The 22,919-nt window shown below is 38.4% G+C and overlaps 1 protein-coding gene across 2 annotated transcripts in view; it reads right to left on the bottom strand.

Moving 5' to 3' along the window:
• LOC125229869 (visual system homeobox 1-like) overlaps positions 1 to 22,919 on the bottom strand; it is a 72,149-nt gene that overhangs the window by 43,331 nt on the left and 5,899 nt on the right. For both annotated transcript variants that reach the window (XM_048134811.1, XM_048134808.1), the window contains exon 2: positions 685 to 929. In XM_048134811.1, coding sequence (XP_047990768.1) covers positions 685 to 929 — 245 coding nt within the window. The remainder of the gene's footprint in view (positions 1 to 684; positions 930 to 22,919) is intronic.

The raw sequence follows: 22,919 nt of genomic DNA on the forward strand, positions 1-22,919 counted from the left end.
GGTTCTACCTCAGAGATGGCGGGGGGCGCCAAGCTCTCGGTAATTGTGTCATATACTTGAAATTTTCGACCCTTGCTTTCGTGTACCGATGGCCGAGTGTTTGAGGCATCCGTCCGGTTAACGGAGTACGCTGGTTTGAATCCAGCTTGGAACACTTGGAGTGGAAGCATTGGTCATTTTTTCTTTGTATATGACATTTATTTAATGTGTGTAGGTAAGTATACCTATACAATTTTTTCTGTTCGACGGAGTTCGCCTCGTCGGACTTCGTTTAGCGCAGCAATCTGAAATTTGACGCTTTCCGGCCAGAGGGCAGAAAAACAATTTATCGACTTTTACTTAGCGTCAGTTACGAGTCAAATAGGTACGTCAAAATACAAGTCGGGCGTGACGCACTACGTTATCCATACACCCATAAACCATACACTTAAAATAATATAAATTAATATTGTCTTCGGTTACCGCGATAGTTACTCATGAAATAAAACTATGGAAACGGATTAAATCGCGTAGTATAATTAATTTAAAATTCATCCCGATGCACATTGTAATTTTTACTCAGTCACCCGTTGACCACGAACGCTGTAAAGAGTTCGAAACGTCGGGATGAATTTTAAATTCATTATACACGATTTAATCCGTTTCCATAGTTTTATTTTATAATATAAATTAGGTAAATATTACCTCAACCCTCTCCTCCTTCAAGTCGACGCGCAGCGCGAGTTGCTCCCGCAGCACAACGTCGGGGTAATGCGTCTTGTCGAACGTGCTCTCCAGTTGCTCGAGCTGCTCCTCGGTGAAGATGGTGCGGTGGCGGCGCTTGCGCTTCGGCGGCGGGCCCGCCAGCCCCGCCAGCGCCGCCGCCGCGTACCCGCCGTACAGCCCGTACCCGCCCGAGCTGGACACGCCGCCGCCCATGCCGCCCACTCCTGCGCACAACATTAGGTAGGGTTAGTGGGCTAGTTTAGCTACGTCAGTTTAATAGTTATTTGTTATACAAGGGAGCAAAGTTGTATTTTAACCGAGTGTGGAATTGCAACACGAACTAGCGAATGGATTGTAGGGTTGAACTACGAGCTAGCGAATGGATTCTATGGTTCGAAAATAGAATCCTGAGCGAAGCTAGTAGTTCAAAAATAGAATCCTGAGCGTAGAGAGTGTTGCAAATGTTGCAATACACACGAGGTAAAATAACTTTGCATCCCGTGTGTAACACATAACTTTTCACCTCACTAAAGCGAGGAAACACGCAATAAAAACAACTGGAACATAATTGCACAGAAATAAGTCAATTTGCGTTTATTACAATTTCCACGATGCATCGACCGACACCACAGAAGTTTCAAATTAAGAATCAAGAAGAAAAATCTATTTGGGTGCGTTCCGTTTCACGCGTTTTGAGATTGCAATGTTACTTAAGGTTCGTTATGAATAAGTAGGTACAATGGAAGAGTCAAAAATACAATTTCTTGTACGATTTCAAGTGTTTTATGGTAAAAACATGTTATAAAATTGTTTTCATGAATTTAATGTTTTTAGTCGAATACAATTCGATATGAAATTATTTTTACGTTCACATCACATGATTTGTTAAGACAATTTAAGCACAGGGATAAAATTGTCCTGTCTGGGACATGCCTTTACAAGAAATTATATTTAAAAAAGTAACTAATGACACGTTCGGATTTCAAATATTCTTTGCACTCTTGTGGATAAAATGCGATTTTGCTATCTGTTTTTAAAGAATAAAAAAGCCCTTTCCGAGCTAGAGAGGTGAAAAAAAAATTGTATATAAAACTTCGCATTGCAATCCATATTGCGTAAACACAAACATATATAAAAACCGGCCAAGTACGAGCCGGACTCGCCCACCGAGGGTTCCCAAACTCTCAATAGTTCAAATAATCTCACGTTTCTCAGATAACTCTAAAGACTTGACTGTATGTACTATTAATGAGTATTATTATGGTGCTACCATCTCTCGGTGAATTTGTTAACTAAATAAGTAAACGATATTTTTTCCACAACAAAAAAAAATAGTTTGCTCCCCTTTCATTTTAGCCATTTTCTATAATTAATATTAATAAATTAAAAAGAAATAAAACTTTTTAATTTGTAGAGGCTAACAATGTTCATAATTATTCCAAATTTCACATCGATAGCGTAAGTAGTTCTCGAGATATTTAGTAATGTGACAGACGGACAGAGCGGAATCAAAGGCCTGATTTAGACGGCTTGCGAACTCGCATGCGATTTTAGTTACATTGCGGTCTGTTGAGGTCACATACAAATTTGGGGTCCGTATCATTTTTACCTTATCGCTAAACGACAATATAGCTGAAACGTCTGGATTGTATTATGTCGTTGTGACCACATAGACATGAATGCTAAATGCCTATTTAGCAAAACGTCTGGAACTCATAATGTTACAATTTAAAATGAGCTAGCAGCAAAACCTCTTTATCTTCGAATATCTTTATGACTTAATTGACATTAACGCTAAATGGTTCGGTAGCAAAACATTTGCAACGCAAAATACCCATGAAGCAAAACGTCTGGATTGTGTGACGTCTTCATAATTAAATATGACAAACAAATTCTAATTCACACGTATACTAATTATTTTATTTCAGACATTTCATGACGTTATGCTACTGACTCGTTCTGTGTTCATGTCAATCAACTTGTATCACTTTCGGCTTATTGGGTATTCTAATCATAAGGGCTATTTATATTTCCAGACGTTTAACTACTTGTCCATTCTAATTCTTAGTCATTCAGCTAAATTGACGCTTTGCTGAGTGTGTATTATACTTTTATGTCGCCGCGGTTGAATTGACTCTATGCTGACCGTATATTTAACTTTTATGTCATCTAACTGAAATGGTCGTTTAGCGATAAGGTACATTCGATAGTGACCCCAAATTTGCACAGCCATCAAATACCGCAATGTAATAAAACTCGTATGCGAGTTCTCGTACCGTCTAACTGGGCCTTAAGGGTTCCTTTTGTACCACCACCCCAAATGGGCTTACACCTAGAACCATACCGCTGTCGATTGGTTTCAGATAGTCAGATTCAAGAGTTCGATTCTGCCGGAAACTTAAAATGGATGTAAGTACATAAATGCAAATACTAAATGGATGTTTTCTATGTACATAAGTATGTATTTATCTATTTAAGTATGTATATCGTCGCCTAGCACCCATAGTACAAGCTTTGCTTAGTTTGGGGCTAAGTTGATCTGTGTAAGGTGTCCCCAATATTTATTTATTATTTATAGAAAAAAAAAGCACAATCGACCTCAACCCATCATTGGCAACTTGCGTAAAGAAGTACTAAATGGACACTATGAGATTAAGGGCCAGTTGCATCAACCACATTTGACAGACGTTGCATCAACCACATCGTCATCACGCTGCAAAGGTCTATGAAACTTCCCATACAATAAAATCTTGCGAATGCTTTAACGGTGACAGACGGTTTGGTGCAACCGGCCCTTAAAGTTGTGCACGTAGCGAATACATGTGGTTTGATCCATTATATTAATGTATTACCTATTCATAGTATAAAAACATACCTACTGATAAAAACAGACTGAAGAATTAATAAGAAGCTTGTATGTAGTGAATATTTTCCTCTCTAGGTAAAAATAGAAAGTACTTATACCTATAAATATATTTCTTATTATGTTATTACTGAGAGGAAAACTACCGTCACGTGACTTATTTTTCACGTGAAAGGCCTCCATCGTTAAACAAGGAATTTAGACCATTATTTTGCTGGTTCTGTACAATTTAAGAGGGCTTTCGTGTGAAAAACAGTGAAATCGCAACCGAGCGCTTGATCATACCGTCGTGTGTGGTATCAAATTAAAGAGCTTTGCGAGTAGTTTACAAATATATATCACATTATAGGACTTTTTCTACTTGGTCTAACAAAATATGAGAAAATGTCCAAAAGTGGTAATAATTGTACCGGTGAAGGCTCGTTTTCAAAAAATTGCCAAAAATAAATAATAGCAATTTATAATCACTAAGGCATAACAGCAATTTAAGTAAACGTTGCAGATTAATTAGGTACAAAAACTACTTCGATGTGATGTTGATTTTCAAAGAAATCGTCACTCAATTTTAGGTAATTTCTGAAAAAAATTAAATTCGTCTTAGCCTCGTTTACTCTTTTTCTAAACCTTATAATAAAAATGTAGTCTGAGATGATTGTAGTACAGGATATACGAATTATAAATTTACCTGTTTTAGTATTCAAAATTGTCCAAATTTTACAAATAAGATCGACTAATTCAGCTCTATACGTGAGTTTTTCTAAATGTGCATTAGAGAAAAATTCATAATTAATTTAGTGAGTTAGTTTTCAAAATCCAGTCTCATAAAAATCAAGATAAGAAGATGCTCTAACTGAAACTTGAATTAAATAAATCTATTGGATAACGGAAAGTGTAGTATTTCACCGACTAAAACTATCAATTTTACAATCTTTTGACGTTTTTTTTTGAAAGCACCCTTAAAAATAAAATAGTTATTTGTTTTACAAGGGGGCAAAGTAGTTGTTTAACTGCACGTGCCAATATTGATACCCGAGCAAGCGAAAGATTCCAATATTGAACCGCAAGCGTAGCGAGTGGTTCAAAAAGTGAATCTTGAGCGTTGCGAGGGTTTCAAGGCACGAAGGTTAAACAAACTTTGCCACCGAGTGTTTGAATTTTTCACCACACCAACACAAACAAAATACTAACTATAAAAATTGTATGAAGTTACTTTGCACTCTTGTGGATAAAATGCAATTTTGCTATCTGTTTTCGAATAGCAAAGTGAGCCTTTAACAGTTGGTGTGGTGAAAATATCATTTCACTACCTAGGCACCAAATGTTGATTAATGGTACATTTCGCATTATGATTATCTACTGCTTTCGGTCCTTATTAAAAAAACAAAACTTCAAAGCAAACAAATTCGCCGCGCGCCGTGCTAATCAATAAAGATTTAAGGTGAGTACATTTTTAAAATCCTACCGCGTCACTATCTATCAGCTTAAACATGTATCTGAGGCAGTCGATGCATGAATATCCCGGAGCCCGGCGCTCCCCCGGCGCTTCTTAACGTTAAAAATACTGTTACGAATAAAAATTGAATATTTTTGCATAAGTATTCAGCTGGTAACGGTATTACTAGCATTTCCCTTGAGTTGAAAGCTTTTGTGGCCGCCGGCGTGTAAGGACGTATCGATTAGCAATTTATACAATATAAGCTTTAACAGTCTGCATCTGCAGGACGAGGAAACACTTACCTACCTACGGTTTAGATCATTGTCTCAAGTTATTTCCTGTATAATAATTAATCATTTTCAACAGATCGCATTAAATTATGATTACATTCCATGCATAAATGTATTATAGAGATTAATTAATAGGTAGGTACACTTTGAAATTATATCCTTAATTAACATTACCTACACTAGTTAAGCAAATGATAGTGTATTAAATTTGTATAACATATATTCATTAAGTAAGTAGGTAATTATTTTTAAGTAATCATTTTTAAGAAAAAAAAACCGCCGCTTGTGGTTCTTGTGAAAGGTACTTGCGAATATTGGATTATGTAGAAATGTGTCGGTATTTTTTAAAACTGCTTTTAATATAAATCTTTGATTATTTGATGGAAACACAAATGAATATACGTATACTGTTAAGGTTTGAGGAGTTTCAAAACAAAAAATCACCATATGTATGCCTTTCAGATTTGAGGAGTTCCCTTGATTTCTCCAGGATGACTGAGTTCTGATAAAAATGGGACCAATCTGTATGCATATACATTCGATAAAAAGAAAATTTTTCAAAATCGGTCCAGTAACGACGGAAATATCGTGGAACAAACATAAAAAAACCGGCCAAGAGCGTGTCGGGCCACGCTCAGTGTAGGGTTCCGTAGTTTTCCGTATTTTTCTCAAAAACTACTGAACCTATCAAGTTCAAAACAATTTTCCTAGAAAGTCTTTATAAAGTTCTACATTTGTGATTTTTTTCATATTTTTTAAACATATGGTTCAAAAGTTAGAGGGGGGGGGACGCACTTTTTTTTACTTTAGGAGCGATTATTTCCGAAAATATTAATATTATCAAAAAATGATCTTAGTAAACCCTTATTCAATTTTAAATACCTATCCACCAATATATCACACGTTGGGGTTAGAATGAAAAAAAATATTAGCCCCCACTTTACATGTAGGGGGGGTACCCTAATAAAACATTTTTTTCCATTTTTTATTTTTGCACTTTGTTGGCGTGATTGATATACATATTGGTACCAAATTTCAGCTTTCTAGTGCTTACGGTTACTGAGATTATCCGCGGACGGACGGACGGACGGACGGACAGACAGACATGGCGAAACTATAAGGGTTCCTAGTTGACTACGGAACCCTAAAAACATACAGACGAATTGAGAACCACCTTCCTTGAGATTTGGGGGCGGCGGTTAAAAACAAGTTTAAACATATGAGGATAATTTTAGCCTTAAAGTGTTAATTTAGGTACGTAATAAAATATCATGTCCAATTTAGACTCGAAAATGTGTTCGTACGATCAGTAGATAGTGACGGACCCAAACATGGACAGTTTAAGATGCAGGTGGACCGTATTCCCAATATTCCCATACCTATGCTTGTTTGCCACCGTCGTAGTATAAATAAAAAACCGGCCAAGTGCGAGTCGGACTCGCCCACCGAGGGTTCCGTACAAACTTTCAATGGTTAAAATAATCATACTACTCATACTCATATTCATTTATTCATATTTGTAACGCCATTTTACACGTCAAGATTTGATTTAAAAAAATAATATTCATACAACAATAATACTTAGAGAATAAATAGACAGAAGATTGAAATTACAAAAAGTTAGGCAATATTCACATAAAAAATGCACAAAAATATTTTTCTAATTAGGTAATAAAAAAATTGTCATAAGTGTAGAACGGGTACTCGACCAGCCAATTTTTTAAGCGATAGGTACTTAAAGTTCGACACACTAGGCGCTTCAACCATATATTGCGGCAATTTATTATAGACGGCAGGGTCCATCACATGTGTTAATTTGACCGTAAATTGGATTTCGCCAATTTACGGTCGATACCTACTAACTTTCCGGCATTTCGAATGTTGTACTTGGAACACATGTTGTTAGTTTTGTCACAGAATATATGTATAATAGTACAAGTACATGCAGAAGGCTCACTCCTTTGATGTTCACAAAATGACGCCATTCTAAATTCTGCGAGCAGCCAACATTGAATTTTTCCCCTCACTAGCTCGGAAACACGTGTTTTGTCCTTTAATACCAGAGGGTAAAAACGCATTTTATCCAGTAGTGGGTAAAGTAATTTGACCTTGAATAAATTCAAATGAACTGCTTTAAAATTGATAAAAGTAGGTGAATCTAGTAATAAAGATCATTTACCACCTGTGGAACTACTGGAAGCAGTGATAAACGCATTTTTTGCGTTGTAGTTTCCTCGCTACAGTGAGGGGAAAAGTTTTGTGTTACACTCGGGTGCAAATGTATTTTACTTCTCGTGTGTTAAAAAACTCGCAAGTTCAGGATTCTATAAATAACTCGCAAGTTCATGATTCTATAAATAACTATTATACAAATAACTATTATTGCGCCGCGCGAAGGTCGTCGCCAATGAATGGGCCGCGAACTCGCGGCCGCTGACATGTACTTGTAGCGCGGCGATAGAATCGCGGAGTGAGCCGCCCCTGGTTTTGTGTGCTGCCAAGTTCTCTCTTACATAAATGGCTACCTGCATGATAACTATTGCAGGCAGTGTAATGAGTGTAAAGATTCTTATTTTTTAAAGAGTTCTTTGGCCGGAGTGTCTACTGTCTACAGGTACCTGAGCAACGATCCTGACAGCTCGTTTCTGAAAGCAAAAGACCCTCTCCCATTCAGCACAACGTCCCCAGAGCTCCGCACCGTATATTACTGTATTAATGAATGGACAGTGGCGAAATAAAATAATAGATGGCGCTGCATTTGAATTTCTTGACTGATTACTCTAATACTAAATTGAATATACTCTAAGATAGAGCAGAGTCTAACTGGGGAATTACCTCCGCTTTACAAAAGACCGCAGTCAAGTAGCACTAGACTTTACTCATTGTTGTGTTCCTGCCGGTGAGTAAGGCAGCCAGAGCTCAACAAGGGTGCGGTATGCTGACGACTGGAGGACCTACGGAAGTAATTAGGACAATAGATCCTTCCTCCTTCCTCCTTCCTTCCTTCCTCCTCCTTCCTTCGGTCCTTTGAGTCGTCGGCACCCAGGCCCCTTCTAAGTACAGGTTTGTACAAGTTTCTAATGAGTCGAGTCGGCAACGCACATGTGCCACTCCTTGAGTGGCAGGCGTCCATATGTAACAGTGACCGCTTTCCATCAGGCGGACCGTATGCATGTTTTAGGGAATGCAGAACCGGTACCAGTCCCAGAACCGGGACTGAGATTTCCGGTACTGGGAAAGAACCGGGAAATCCCGGTTCTTCGGTACTTTTCGGTACTGAGGGTTTACTAGTACATTTGTTGTAAAATTATGAATAAAACATAAAATGGAAGTCGTCGATAAGTTTTGCTACCTTAGGTCGACCGTATCCAACAATCTCTCGCTTGTTGCAGAGATTGTTGGATACGTTTTGGCCAAGCGGCGACCATGTTCGGGAGGCTACGTTCAAGAGTATGGTGTAACAAACATCTCATTGTGTTTTATTATTATTAAGAGCCTGCGATGTCCCACTGCTGGGTAAAGGCTTGCCCCGCTTTTTCCATTCCTCCCGGTTTTGTGTAGTCCTCGGCCATTCTTTCATAAAGGAGTCCAACTTGTTCCGCCATCGCATACGTGGTCTGCCGGGTCCCCGTTTTGGCCTGGGCTGCCACTCTGTGGTAATCTTGGCCCATAGCTCATTCGGCATTCGGCAGACATGACCGGCCCAGTCCCACTTCAGCTTTGCCGCTTTTCGAACTACGTCGATTATTTTTGTTTTGGAGCGCAGCGTGGTGTCCCATGTCCATGAGTTTTCGCTTAAGTGACAGTGGCAAATCGCCTTTCATGAGATGTTTTATGGACCAATAGCTTCTCCAAGCCTTTTCAGTCCGTCTTTCGACTTCTTTCTCTTGTCGCGCCTGGAAAGAAATTAGTTGGCCCAAGTAGATGGACATATGCAACTGATTCTCCGTTTATCTCAATCCTACATGCGGTACTATTATTGGTCATGAACTTGGTTTTCGACATGTTCATCTGAAGTTCAACCTCGAGGCTTGCGTCACTGAGGTCTTGAAGCATTGATCGTAGTTAGGAGGCAGTTGAGGAGAACAGACCAATGTCGTCGGATTAGCCTTCTATTCCCGACGATAAGGCCCCGATCTTCCCAACTTGGCATAAGCTTCTGGAAGACTTGTTCAAGTGTGCTGGTAAACAGTTTTGGCTATAACGGATCTCCTTGCTTGACTCCTTTTTGAATAGAAAATGAGGAACCTGAAAACTGTAGTTTTATGGCGGCTGCACTATTTTGGTGGTTATGAGCTGAATGTAACTGGGATCTATACCTTGATTACGTAAAGCTGTGAAAATGGAATTGTGATGAAGGCTGTCGAAAGCTTTAGAGTAATCGACAAATGCGATGTTGATGTTGGAAGCTTTCTTCTAAATCAGACACAGGCTGTGGGTGTGTGGGAGATTCGGAGTAAAGGGTTTTGTAGAATTTGGTGGCTATTGTTAGAATTTTATTCCGGTCGCCTATTAGGACCAAAATTATAGTATACCAGACTGCGTTCTAAGCACAGAACACCCCACTAGAAGCCAAATGCAAGCGATATTGTTCGAGACGCAAATCACCAATCCTTGCGGGGTGAGGCGGGCGCGCACGGTGCTGCCATTGGTCGTTTCAAATAATGGCGCGCCTTTATGATTAGCAGTAGGGATGGGAATGGGACATGTCTATTATAGACAATGGTACCGGTACCAGTACTGTGGTGAATTTGTTTTGCAACAAATTATAATATTATAATTAAATTATAATAAGGCCTAGTTACCCTTCGGGTTGGAAGGTCAGATGGCAGTTGCTTTCATAAAACTAGTGCCTACGCCAAATCTTGGTAGTAGTTTCCAAAGCGGACCCCAGGCTCCCATGAGCCGTGGCGAATGCCGATGCCGGGATAACGCAAGGAGGATGATAATTGTGATAGCATCTCAATAAAAATCATTCTAGTAACCAATAACTAAACTGTGCATTTTTACTTACGTTTACTAAGTTAAATGCCTAGTCGTTTACGTGAAAGGGATAGCATATCACATTGTTAACTCGGTAAAGAGGGATGGACGCGCCTCGGCGCCGCTCAGCACAACCATATTGACCAGTATAAATGAACTCCGCGGACAATAAACAATATTCAACAAAATAATTAATTTGACTTAACTGTGGAATGTTGTTCCATCTTTTTTACATGTAGAAGTGTTAGAAGACTTGCCACACCACTTTATGCTGTAAGAGACCATTGTTTGCAACCAAAATTGATTATTTAAGATTTTTTCCCGAGCGGACACGGACACTGTTAGCGGGTCGTATACTTGGGCGCTACTGATCGGTGTCGCACGCGTTCAAACTTTTATAAACCTGATTTGTCGTATGCTTGGTGACCGCGAGTCGCCCTGTAAGGGCCATCTTGTTGTATTGATCTGTGGTTCTAAGCATACTTTCGAAACCTGGACGACATGTGCAAGAAATCATTACAGACCTCAACTAATTCTAACATTAGCAAAGTTAGTTTGGTTTACCCTCTAAGTATAACCGACGCCGAGGTCCCGATCATAGCCGATGAATACCGAGCGGGACGAGTCTAACGCGTTTGAAACTATTTTCATTACATTTGTACAGCATTCAAAGGATATTCCGTTTTTTACGTTCAAATTTTGATTAAATGCGTTTTAGTTTGTAATCTTTGTCCATTTTTCAGTACCGAAAAGTACCGAAGAACCGGGATTTTATAACATCAGTACCGGTACTCAAAGAGTTCAAAAATCCCGGGATTTCCCGGTACTTTTGGTACCGGGAATTCCCGGGAGCATTCCCTAGCATGTTTGCCACCTACGTGGTACGAAAAAAAAACTCTCGACGAATTCACCTTAAACATTAAAAACTAAATCAAAATCGATTGATTCGTTCGGGAGCTATGATGCCAGACAGACATGTCAAGCGTCAAACCTATTATTATTATTTTAACACTCCGTCGTTTTTGCGTTGGTGGTTAAAAACAAGAAACCTCCTTCAAAACTATAATAAAACACAACTTTCTATGAAAATCGGTCAAGTGCGAGTCGGATTTCGACATTTCCATACAAAAAGGTCATGAGCGCCTGACGACATGTGATGGCAACGTAGACTAGATTTGTACTTTCAATATTTTGCGTATATTTTGGAAACTATAAGAGATAGAGCAAATAGACTTCAGATTTTGGTTGTCGGTGGCACAATTTTTTTGTTTTCGTATATATACACCATTTTTTGGACCTATGTGGGCAATATTATGGTCAATGCAGTTCTAAACAGTCTTAAGCGCCTCCTTTTTAGTAGGAACTTAAGTCATTTTGGCAAATGATTAAAATTTTTAACAATTTCTAAACAGAAATGAATTTCTTTCTACCTGTCCATGGCGCTCACAAAATTTCAAAACATTTAGTAAGTACTTGCAGCGGCAGTGAGTGAAAATCTCAATTTGAGTTTTTTCTCTTAAGTCCGACTTACGCTTGACTGTAGATTTCTAATAGGTTTTCCTGTAATCTACAGGTAGAGGGCTATCTCGTGTATTTTTTTGAAAATTTTACGCTAAGTAGTTTCGGAGATAAGGGGGGGGGGGGGGAATGGTAATTTTTTGCTTATTTTCTTAAATTACTTCTAAATTACCAAAATAAAAACTATAAAAAAAATATATTTGAGATGCTTATAAAATGCTCTTTCATTTGATATGTAACACAATATAGTTCTAATAACTTTGATTTTAAATTTTCAATTTTACCCCCCAAAAGTGCCCCCTATGATTAAATTTCGTTTAATTTCATTTAATTATATTACATGTCCGTCTTTGGGCCACAGGTTTACATACGTGTGCCAAATTTCAAGTAAATCGGTCTAGTAGTTTCAGAGAAATCGGCTGTGACAGAGGGACAGACAGACACGCGAGTGATCCTATAAGGGTTCCGTTTTTCCTCTTTGAGGTACGGAACCCTTTCCTCTTTGAGGTACGGAACCCTAAAAAGAAACCAGTCAAGTAAGTGAGTATGTAAGTACATAATTAATTAACCTCCTTGTAAAATAAATATGTACTAATAAAAATACTACCTAGTTTTAAATATATGACTTCGCTTAAAATCGAAAAAACCATAAAAAAGTTTCAATAAAACGTTGCCTATTTTTACAACCCTTAGGCCGATGGTCCACTATCATATGTTTATCATAGAAATATGATCATAAGCAACATGCCCAAAAAGGGAGGCATACAGAATTACAGACCTATGATCATATTTCTATGATAAACATATGATAGTGGACTATCGGCCGTAGGTAGACGCCAATATCGTGTTGCTTTCTCACTCTCGAAGGAGAAAATCGTAAAAACAATGCCCTTGGGGATGTTTTGAAATACGAAAAAAGGTTTCCAAGCTAAGTGGAAAAAATACTTTAATTGAGATAAGCGGTCTTCACCCCTGCCGGGGTTTGCCGCGGGCTTCGGCGTAACTCGCGTAGAACGCTTATAAGACGTCACTGCGACGCGGTACAGTCAAGTGTAAAAATATGGGTGCGTACAACTTATCAAAAATATGTCCCATAGCACTTTATGTCGGCGGAATAAGGTCTCGGTACATATTTTTGAGCGGATAAAATCGATACGTATTTTTAGGGTTCCGTAGTCAACTAGGAACCCTTATAGTTTCGCCATGTCTGTCTGTCCGTCCGTCCGTCCGTCCGTCCGTCCGCGGATAATCTCAGTAACCGTTTGCACTAGAAAGCTGAAATTTGGTACCAATATGTATATCAATCACGCCAACAAAGTGCAAAAATAAAAAATGGAAAAAAATGTTTTATTAGGGTACCCCCCCTACATGTAAAGTGGGGGCTGATATTTTTTTTCATTCCAACCCTAATGTGTGATACATTGTTGAATAGGTATTTAAAAATGAATAAGGGTTTACTTACATCGTTTTTAGGGTTCCGTACCTCAAAGAGGAAAAACGGAACCCTTATAGGATCACTCGCGTGTCTGTCTGTCCCTCTGTCACAGCCGATTTCTCCGAAACTACTAGACCGATTTACTTGAAATTTGGCACACGTATGTAAACAAGTGGCCCAAAGACGTACATGTAATATAATTAAATGAAATTAAACGAAATTTAATCATAGGGGCCACTTTTGGGGGGTAAATTGAAAATTAAAAATCAAAGTTATTAGAACTATATTGTGCTACATATCAAATGAAAGAGTATTTTATAAGCATTTCAAATATATTTTTTTTATAGTTTTTATTTTGGTAATTTAGAAGTAATTTAAGAAAATAAGCAAAAAATTACCATTCCCCCCCCCTTATCTCCGAAACTACTTAGCGTAAAATTTTCAAAAAAATACACGAGATAGCCCTCTACCTGTAGATTACAGGAAAACCTATTAGAAATCTACAGTCAAGCGTAAGTCGGACTTAAGAGAAAAAAACTCAAATTGAGATTTTTCACTCACTGCCGCTGCAAGTACTTACTAAATGTTTTGAAATTTTGTGAGCGCCATGGACAGGTAGAAAGAAATTCAATTCTGTTTAGAAATTGTTAAAAATTTTAAGCATTTGCCAAAATGACTTAAGTTCCTACTAAAAAAGAGGCGCTTACGACTGTTTAGAACTGCACTGACCATAATATTGCCCTAATAGGTCCAAAAATGGTGTATATATACGAAAACAAAAAAATTGTGCCACCGACAACTAAAATCTGAAGTCTATTTGCTCTATCTCTTATAGTTTCCAAAATATACGCAAAATCTTTAAAGTACAAATATAGTGTACGTTGCCATCACATGTCGTCAGGCGCTCATGACCTTTTTGTATGGAAATGTCGAAATCCGACTCGCACTTTACCGATTTTCATAGAAAGTTGTGTTTTATTATAGTTGTGAAGGAGGTTTCTTATTTTTAACCACCAACGCAAAAATATAATAATAATAATAGGTTTGACGCTTGACATGTCTGTCTGGCATCATAGCTCCCGAACGAATCAATCGATTTTGATTTAGTTTTTAATGTTTAAGGTGAATTCGTCGAGAGTTTTTTTTTGTACCACGTAGGTGGCAAACATGCATACGGTCCGCCTGATGGAAAGCGGTGACTGTTACATATGGACGCCTGCCACTCAAGGAGTGGCACATGTGCGTTGCCGACTCGACTCATTAGAAACTTGTACAAACCTGTACTTAGAAGGGGCCTGGGTGCCAACGACTCAAAGGACCGAAGGAAGGAGGGGGAAGGAAGGAAGGAGTACCGCACCCTCGTTGAGCTCTGGCTGCCTTACTCACCGGCAGGAACACAACAATGAGTAAAGTCTAGTGCTACTTGATTGCGGTCTTTTTTAAAGCGGAGGTATTAGACTCTGCTCTACCTTAGAGTATATTCAATTTAGTATTAGAGTTATCAGTCAAGAAATTTAAATGCAGCGCCATCTATTATTAGTTTCGACAACTTTTCATGTGACTTTCCATGCCTAAAGGTTCGCACAAGTCTCAAGTCGCGTAAATTACTTAGTAAATTTTGCCGAGAGACGGCGCTAAATACAATAATACTCATTAGAGTACCTATACTTCTAGTCAAAGACATATATAACTCCGTATAGACAGATAAAGTCTAAGAATAAAACGTACTTACCTCAGTACCACACAGAAGATGGGCTCAGCTCACAGACCAATACAACAAGACGGCCCTTACAGGGCGACTCGCGGTCACCAAGCATACGACAAATCAGGTTTATAAAAATTTGAACGCGTGCGACACCGATCAGTAGCGCCCAAGTATACGACCCCGACCCGCTAACAGTGTCCGTGTCCGCTCGGGAAAAAATCTTAAATAATCAAATTTGGTTGCAAACAATGGTCTCTTACAGCATAAAGTGGTGTGGCAAGTCTTCTAACACTTCTACATATAAAAAAGATGGAATAACATTCCACAGTTAAGTCAAATTAATTATTTTGTTGAATATTGTTTATTATCCGCGGAGTTCATTTATACTGGTCAATATGGTTGTGCTGAGCGGCGCCGAGGCGCGTCCATCCCTTTTTGCCGAGTTAACAATGTGATATGCTATCCCTTTCACGTAAACGACTAGGCATGGGGCCATGTTAGTTTATGTCTGTTGCGGGAACGTCGTACTGCCGTTCGTACCATGTGCTACCATTTTATGAAATATAAAAGAAAGCAGATTTGTAATAGTGAATAATTATCTAGAATCTGTAGAGTCTGTAGTGGTATTTAATTCATTGATTAGTTTAGAATATTTAGTTGGTAATTTAACTTAGTAAACGTAAGTAAAAATGCACAGTTTAGTTATTAGTTACTAGAATGATTTTTATTGAGATGCTATCACAATCATCATCCTCCTTGCGTTATCCCGGCATCGGCATTCGCCACGGCTCATGGGAGCCTGGGGTCCGCTTTGGAAACTACTACCAAGATTTGGCGTAGGCACTAGTTTTATGAAAGCGACTGCCATCTGACCTTCCAACCCGAAGGGTAACTAGGCCTTATTATAATTTAATTATAATATTATAATTTGTTGCAAAACAAATTCACCACAGTACTGGTACCGGTACCATTGTCTATAATAGACATGTCCCATTCCCATCCCTACTGCTAATCATAAAGGCGCGCCATTATTTGAAACGACCAATGGCAGCACTGTGCGCGCCCGCCTCACCCCGCAAGGATTGGTGATTTGCGTCTCGAACAATATCGCTTGCATTTGGCTTCTAGTGGGGTGTTCTGTGGCTCAGCTAGATGGCGCTAATATTAATATTAACACGCTTTTATTAGGTCGTCGTGTATGTAACTAACTATGTAATGGAATCTACGCCTCTACGGAGGCTAATTTAACCATCTTCCAAGGATCGTAGCGTAATGATAATTGGCAGCTGTATGTAGTTCTGATGACCAGTACAATAATATGGTACTGTTGAACTGATCTGATGATGGAGCCGGAAGATATGAACTGGAACTACATGATGGAACATCGTATCATAGCTGTTTTTGGGTTTCTTAGAAAAGTCTTGTAATGAACTTTGACTACGATTAGGTTTCAAGGTCTGATGATGGAGCCGGAAGATATGAACTGGAACTACATGATAGAACATCGTATCATAGTAGTTTTTGGGTTTCTTAGAAATGTCTTGTAATGAACTTTGACTACGATTAGGTTTCAAGGTCTGATGATGGAGCCGGAAGATATGAACTGGAACTACTAAAAAGATCAACGTAGTATTTAAAATAAGTTGGGATAGGGTTTACTTGAGACCCGTAAGAGCAAATAAAGGCGGGCTCAGGGGCGATCGAAGCCCCCCACAAAAAATACAGATCAACGTAGTATTTAAAATAAGTTGGGTTAAGGTTTTCTTGTGACCCTCCAGAGGAAATAAAGGAGGGGCTCGGGGGGCGAAGCCCCCCGCAAAAAAGAAAGATCAACGTAGTATTTAAAATAAGTTGGGATAGGGTTTTCTTGTGACCCTTAAGAGCAAGTAAAGAGGGGCTCGGGGGGCGAAGCCCCCCACAAAAAAAAGATCAACATAGTATTTAAAATAAGTTGGGATAGGGTTTTCTTGAAACCCTTAAGAGGAAATAAAGGGGGGCTCGGGGGGCGAAGCCCTCCGCATAAAATAAACATCAACGTAGTATTTAAAGTAAGTTGGGATAGGGTTTTCTTGTGACCCTGAAGAGCATGAATAAGGGGGGCTCGGGGGCGAAGCCCCCCGCATAAAAGAAAGATCAACGTAGTATTTAAAATAAGTTGGGAAAGGGTTTTCTTGAGACCCTTAAGAGCATATAAAGGAGGGCTCGGGGGGCGAAGCCCCCCGCATAAAAGAAAAATCAACATAGTAGAGAATGCCTTAAAGCATAAGTCCGCCTTTTGTACTGCAAGATTTTCTTTTATCACTGCTTCCAGTAGTTCCACAGGTGGTAAATGATCTTTATTACTAGATTCACCTACTTTTATCAATTTTAAAGCACTAGTGGATAAAATGCGTTTTTACCCGCTGGTATTAAAGGACAAAACATGTGTTTCCGAGCTAGTGAGGGAAAAATTCAATGTTGGCTGCTCGCGTGCGGTCCGTTTGTTAATGTAGGTAAGAATTTAGAATGGCGTCATTTTGTGAACATCAGAGGAGTGAGCCTTCTGTACTTGTACTATTATATACATATATAAATACATATATTCTGTGACAAAACTAACAACATGTGTTCCAAGTACAACATTCAAAATGCCGGAAAGTTAGTAGGTATCGACCGTAAATTGGCGAAATCCAATTTACGGTCAAATTAACACATGTGATGGACCCTGCCGTCTATAATAAATTGCCGCAATATGTGGTTGAAGCGCCTAGTGTGTCGAACTTTAAGTACCTATCGCTTAAAAAATTGGCTGGTCGAGCACCCGTTCTACACTAATGACAATTTTTTTATTACCTAATTAGAAAAATATTTTTGTGCATTTTTTATGTGAATATTGCCTAACTTTTTGTAATTTCAATCTTCTGTCTATTTATTCTCTAAGTATTATTGTTGTACGAATATTATTTTTTTAAATCAAATCTTGACGTGTAAAATGGCGTTGAATGAATAAATGAATATGAGTATGAGTAGTATGATTATTTTAACCATTGAAAGTTTGTACACGCTCTTGGCCACACTTGACTGTACCGGTACCGATCTATAGTCTGTATCTTTAGGTATTTAACGATATATAAACAAAATATACCCTCAAGTTAAAAGAATACTCAAACAAGTTGAGGGTAAATGAAAAGATTACACGACCAAATAAGGTCTTGTATTGTATAACAAATATATTTGTTGGTTGGTTAACCAACAAAGATGTAACTACCCGAAAATGTACAAATTAGGTATTTGTTTACGTTTTTTTTCTATTTCTATTTTCTATATTATATAAAGCTGTAACCCGACTGATTAATTGTCATGATTGTTTGTTCTCCTAGAAGGAGACGAGATAGATCAAATTAAGTGTTTGATACCGTCGTATATTAGCGGTTGGTCCTGTGACCATGACCCTGGGAAAAATCTGACATTTGGTCTACCCGTTCTGGGTCAAGAACAATATCAGCTGTTAATTTATAACAGCTAGGCCAAACGATAAGTAGAGGAGAGGACCCTGGGCAGTGGGCAAGGGGCAGTATCTGACGCCGCCATTTTTTTCAAAATGGCCGACTTCTTTGGTCATTTCAAATTTTGGACAAAAAAATCTCCAAGAGAAAAGGCGAATAAACAATGCTACAAATGCCAAAAAATTAACCACTTTTTGTATGGCACCTTTTAAACAGTAAATGGTAGATAGGGGGTGCTCGACCAAATGTCATAGAGGGCTTTGAGTAGAAAAAAGTTGCATCAAAAAAATTCTAAAAACTAACTAACTAATATGGCTCTGCGATCCAAAGAGAATCCTGGCCTCCAAAATGAGAGCACGCCACTAATCCCGATCCTGCGCAGCTTCCTGCCAATTATCGGCTAGTAGCTGACACAGATCTGCGTCTTCCCAGCGGTATCTGGGTCGACCCGTCGGGCGGCCACCAGTTGGTCTTCCCAGATACGCCCTTTTAGCAGCCCGATCCTCTCCCATTCTTAGTAGGTGGCCGAACCAGCGAAGTCTGTGGGATTTTGTTACGCCGATGATATTTGCTTCGCCCACCAACTCCTCTATGGCGTTCCTTCTTATCCACTCCACGTGCTGTCTCTCTTGACAGGTCCCAGGATTTTGCGATAGATCTTTCTTTCCGCTACCAGGCTTTCCTCTTTTTGTGTTAGTGTCCAAGCTTCACAGCCATACATTAGGCTTGGTCGGATGACGGTGTTATATACCCTTAGCTTAGTATTTCTGCCGAGAAGCCTAGACACCAACACTTTATGGAGGGCTGCACTGCACCGCAGCGCATTCTGTATGCGAATAATGATTTCCTCCTCCCTGGGTGGCTAGCCGAATGGCACAATCGCTCACGAAACGCTCACGAAACGAAGCGCTAGTAGATATCTATCTCTATCGCGCTTGCGTATTGGCGCGACAGAGCCAGCGGCGTATCGCTTTCGTTTGGCGTCGGAGAAATGCCATTCGGCTACGGGGCCTGGTGTTTGTATCGGTGATGGTACATCCAAGGTACCGGAATTAGTCAGCTCCACGGTAGACGGTACCCCCAACATGAAGGCTTGCGCGCTTAACTTGTGTATTTTTATAGCGCTTCATGTGGAGGTATTCGGTTTTGGCGTGGTTAATCCTGAGACCTATCCGAGAGGCCTCTCGCTCCAGGACACTGCTACTTCTCCGTGGTTTTCCCTAATAAAGCAAGGTCACCAGCGTACCCTATCACCTTGTGCCTACCGCTCAGCTTCAGCCCTATGCCCAACGATAACACTTTTCGGACCACACGTTCAAGGGCTAAGTTGAAGAGCACAGGTGATAAGGCATCTCCCTACTTTAGACCGGTCATCACTTTAAATTCTTCTGTCAGCTCTCCGCCCACCCTGACACGCATCCTACTCTCTTTTGTTGCTGTAGTGATCATGACAACCAGTTTTTTTAGGATGTTAAAATTGTCGAGAATGGAATAAAGAGCGTCCCTGTCTATACTATCATAGGCCTTTGTGAAGTCCACAAACAGAGAGTGAACGCTCTGTGCATACTCCCACTTCTTCTCCATAATTTAATTTAAAATGATAAAAAAAATGTAATTTGTAATTTTCTCTTCTCAGTCGTTCCCTCATGGCTGAGGATCGTGACCAACAGTGATTTCTCTCCACTTGTAATTTTAAGATAGGTTTTAATACTCATTTATATTTTTTCTTGCTGTGCATACATGTTTTGGACGGCATTCTTATTTTAAACCTGTAACTTATAGCCAGAGATCGGAAAAATTTGCGTCATTGCTCGCAATAATGTGGACACTGGACATGTCTTCAAAATTAATCAAATAATTAATCATTTAATTAATTTTTTACTTGACATATAATTTGATTCCTAGTCAACAAATACAATTTTTTCCAAATTTTCAGCAGTCAGTTTATTTTTTTTACATCAAAAACATACTTAAGTGCTGAAAAACTCCGCTCGCAATCCACTGATGTTAAGACGATACGGTAGGGGTCAATTCTCCATACAAACGCTCTCGACTATTTCCTCCCTGGTTTTTGAAGATAGAGCAATGATTTTTTCAACACAGATTGTTATTATTTTTATCTGTGTCGGACGGTTTTGATTTTTTTGATTTTCTGCTTTTTAAAGACTCTAGAGCCAATCAAAAATTTCCAAAAACGGCCTTTTTCATTGTTGCGCAAAAAAAGGTGTGATACTCAAGATTGGTAACAATTAACCAAAAAAGCTAAACGGTCCGACATAGATTATTTCATTGTTATTCAGATTCTCAAATTTCGCTCGATTGATTAAGTTTTGAAGGAGGAAAGAGTCGAGAGCGGAATCTCGATTTTAAAGATTTTTTTTAAATATGTTTTGACTGAGTTGTTCTTAATAGACATTTTTTTTTCGATAAATCTAGTTAATAACACTTGTATATTTAACTAAAATTCCCAAGTTGAATGGGGGCTCCTTTCCATTTTAGCATTTTCGCTACCGTATCCTCTTAATGGGGCAAACTGAAGTAGTTTTATAGGAATATTATTATTCCAGTAGGTATAATTCAGAGTTATTTTCTGTTCTAAGTTGTGGGCGATAACCTCAAAATCGGGATTTAGTATCTGCATAGTTCTTTGAATTTACATCAATATAAATAGTATAGGTAAATACGCATACGTACCATTTTCACGTCGTATTATATTAAATTCAATTTTCGCCATTAATTCGTTTTTAAACTGGCGATATTAGGTAGGTACTCATCAGTAAAGAAAATACCATTATTTAATTTTGCTGCCGTTTAGGTAAGGTACGTAACGTACGTAATTTAGGTACGGCAAATACGACTGTAATTTGAATACTATCAATGTCAATATACACCGTGTTTCACTTAACACTAAAAACCTGAAAACACTTTGTTCAGAATCGAGAGTAGAATCGATTGAGCTATATCTTGATGGGGGTAATATTTTTATTTAAATTAGTATTATTAGTTATTTTTTACGTGCCCATTCTATTGTACTCGTAATACAACATTGTGTATATCGCATTGCTAGAGGTTGTTTACCTTTTTTCAGTATTTAGGGGTATTAATACTGGCCGGTTACTTGGACGATTATTTTTTCCGCTACTAGTTTGACGTTGTTTGTCAGTTTAATCTTAATGTTTATCATAAGTCATAACAAATTGAACTCGTACCTAATTACAACCTTGTCATTTTGAATATTGAGTTTATTTGCTTACTGCGATTACCTGTCCAATTTGAAGTTTACTGTGACAAAGCTTTAAAGTGTTTTACAGTGACATCTTAGCTGTCTATTGGTAAACCTTATGTCGTTGCAGTAACGTCCACAAATAAATAGTCTTATGGTTTATGATGGTAGTTAGCAATTATTTTATTGAGTGTAGAGCTAAAAGTCAAGTAGAGCTGTACAGAAAATTAAAAATTCAATTTAAAAAAAAGTAACGATCAGATTAAAAGATGAATACTCTAGATGAGTTTAAAAAAATAAAAATCAGTTGGGGTGTCTGAGGTTTTGAGTGATACCGGAAACACCGTGTATATATATTAAGAAAAAGTGAATCCACGGAGGTTTTATATCTAGAGAACTAGACGAACTAGTTTAATAAATCTACACTTTAACAAACTTTTGTATTTATTGACTAGGAATCAAATTATATGTCAAGTAAGAAATTAATTAAATGATTAATTATTTGATTAATTTTGGAGACATGTCCACATTATTGCGAGCAATGACGCAAATTTTTCCGATCTCTGCTTATTTGCGGATTTTTTCAGAATACGGTTCCAGCCTCTTGAGCAACACGTTGGACCAGACCTTGTACGCTGTACTGAGTAACGCGATTCCTCTATAGTTTGAGCACTTCTTTTTCGAGCCTTTTTTATGGACTGGACAAATGACGCCAACGTTACATTCCTGTGGTTGTTCTTTTAGTTCCCATATTTTCAGCAATAGTTCGTAAATCTTAGAGTGGACACAGTTATATAGTATAGAATAGAATAAAATCATTTATTGCATGTCACAAACCAGGTATAAAGGTGTTACATATATTATAATGTGTGGTTAGTTTTGTGTGACGTCCTGTAAGGACACAACAAATCTAAATACTTACATCTAACTTAAATATAAATGTTTAACAATATATTTATATCTTAACAATAGTAGGAACTTGATACATTACTTACTCATATGTCTCGTTGAAGTAATCTTTAATACTTAACACTTATCAAAAAGGAAAAGTTTTAACTTAAGTATCTTTAAAGGACGAGGTTTTTTAAGTTTTTTAGAGAATTCGGAAGGTGATTATAAATTTGTATGCACACAAAATGAGGACTAGATGTAACAAGCTTTAATGACGAGAAAGGCAATTCTAGTTTGTTTAGGTTGCGATTGTTTCTTCTATTATTAATAAGTGGGGCATTTCTCAGGAGGCGCGTTTTTACGTGTCCGGGGCAAAAAACGTCAGA

This window comes from Leguminivora glycinivorella, chromosome 1, assembly GCF_023078275.1.
Source record: "Leguminivora glycinivorella isolate SPB_JAAS2020 chromosome 1, LegGlyc_1.1, whole genome shotgun sequence".
Taxonomy (NCBI): Eukaryota; Metazoa; Arthropoda; class Insecta; order Lepidoptera; family Tortricidae; genus Leguminivora; species Leguminivora glycinivorella.